The sequence below is a fragment of the Olea europaea genome, chromosome 4, assembly GCF_002742605.1.
Source record: "Olea europaea var. sylvestris chromosome 4, O_europaea_v1, whole genome shotgun sequence".
In the NCBI taxonomy this organism is placed as follows: Eukaryota; Viridiplantae; Streptophyta; class Magnoliopsida; order Lamiales; family Oleaceae; genus Olea; species Olea europaea.
In genome coordinates, this window is record NC_036240.1 from 11,542,546 (window position 1) to 11,543,491 (window position 946).

A 946-nucleotide genomic window follows, 5' to 3' on the forward strand; every position below is an offset into this window, starting at 1 on the left:
GAAAGAAGGACAAAACTTTTCTCATAAACCCTACACGACCATTTTTATTTATTTATTTATTTATTTTTCTGAATTCTGAAAACAAACACCAACATTTTAAGTAACTTTCCAATGAAGCCATCTAAAAGTAACTATCATCTTAGACCCCGCAGAGGCTAAGATCCAACTCATTGCCATGGAAAAGTATACACTTGCTTTTCATGCGAGATTTACTGAAAACAACCAGGAAATTTCTTGTATGAAATTTGTATTCTAATGCAAAATCGAACACACTAAAATTCAAAATTCCTTAATGGATTTTGATAAAAGGAACACAAATGTGGTTCACTAACCATCTAGTCCAGTACAACAAGCCTGAATCTTAATCTAACTAAATTTAAAAAATTAGCCAAATTAAAAAGAAAAGTGCTAAAAATACTTAAATGGGAGTACTCACCACTATCCTACCTTATATCCACAAGCCTCGTTTGCATCAATTACGTCTGGTGCTATCTGCTTCTGCCTTCTCATCTCAACCACCTTTCTATGAGAATTCGAGTGCAAGGTGCTCGAGAATGTTGGACTGTTAGCAGGCCGGTACTCGGGCAGGAGGCGACCAGACTTATACCGCACCCCACATGCATTGCAAAGCGTCTTTGGCCCCATGGGGCCAGCTCGCCACTGTGGTGTCTTGTCAGCTTGGCAATGCAAGCACCTCCTCCCCATACCAGCTCCATTCTTCATCATCACCGGTGGTGGTTGCAACGGAAACGAATCTTGCTTTTTGTTCTCGACCTTAACTTCGTACGACCTCAGACATTGCCGGCTGGGAAAATCACCGAAGCCAGCCGTTCTTCTTCGTCTCTTGCTTCTGGCACGACCTAGGTGGTTCGCCGGGAATTTGAAGCTACCACACCAGCTCGCAACAGTGCTGCCACTGTTATTGCTATTGCTGCTACTACTGCTG

At 42.4% G+C, this 946-nt stretch overlaps 1 protein-coding gene across 1 annotated transcript in view; it reads right to left on the bottom strand.

Annotated features, from left to right (window-relative positions):
- Nucleotides 1–228: 228 nt before the first annotated feature.
- Nucleotides 229–946, bottom strand: part of LOC111393034 (GATA transcription factor 1-like) — a 1,004-nt gene continuing 286 nt past the window's right edge. The window contains exon 2 of the mRNA XM_023018436.1: nt 229–943. Within this exon, the coding sequence (XP_022874204.1) occupies nt 439–943 (505 nt within the window). The 3' untranslated portion in view covers nt 229–438. The remainder of the gene's footprint in view (nt 944–946) is intronic.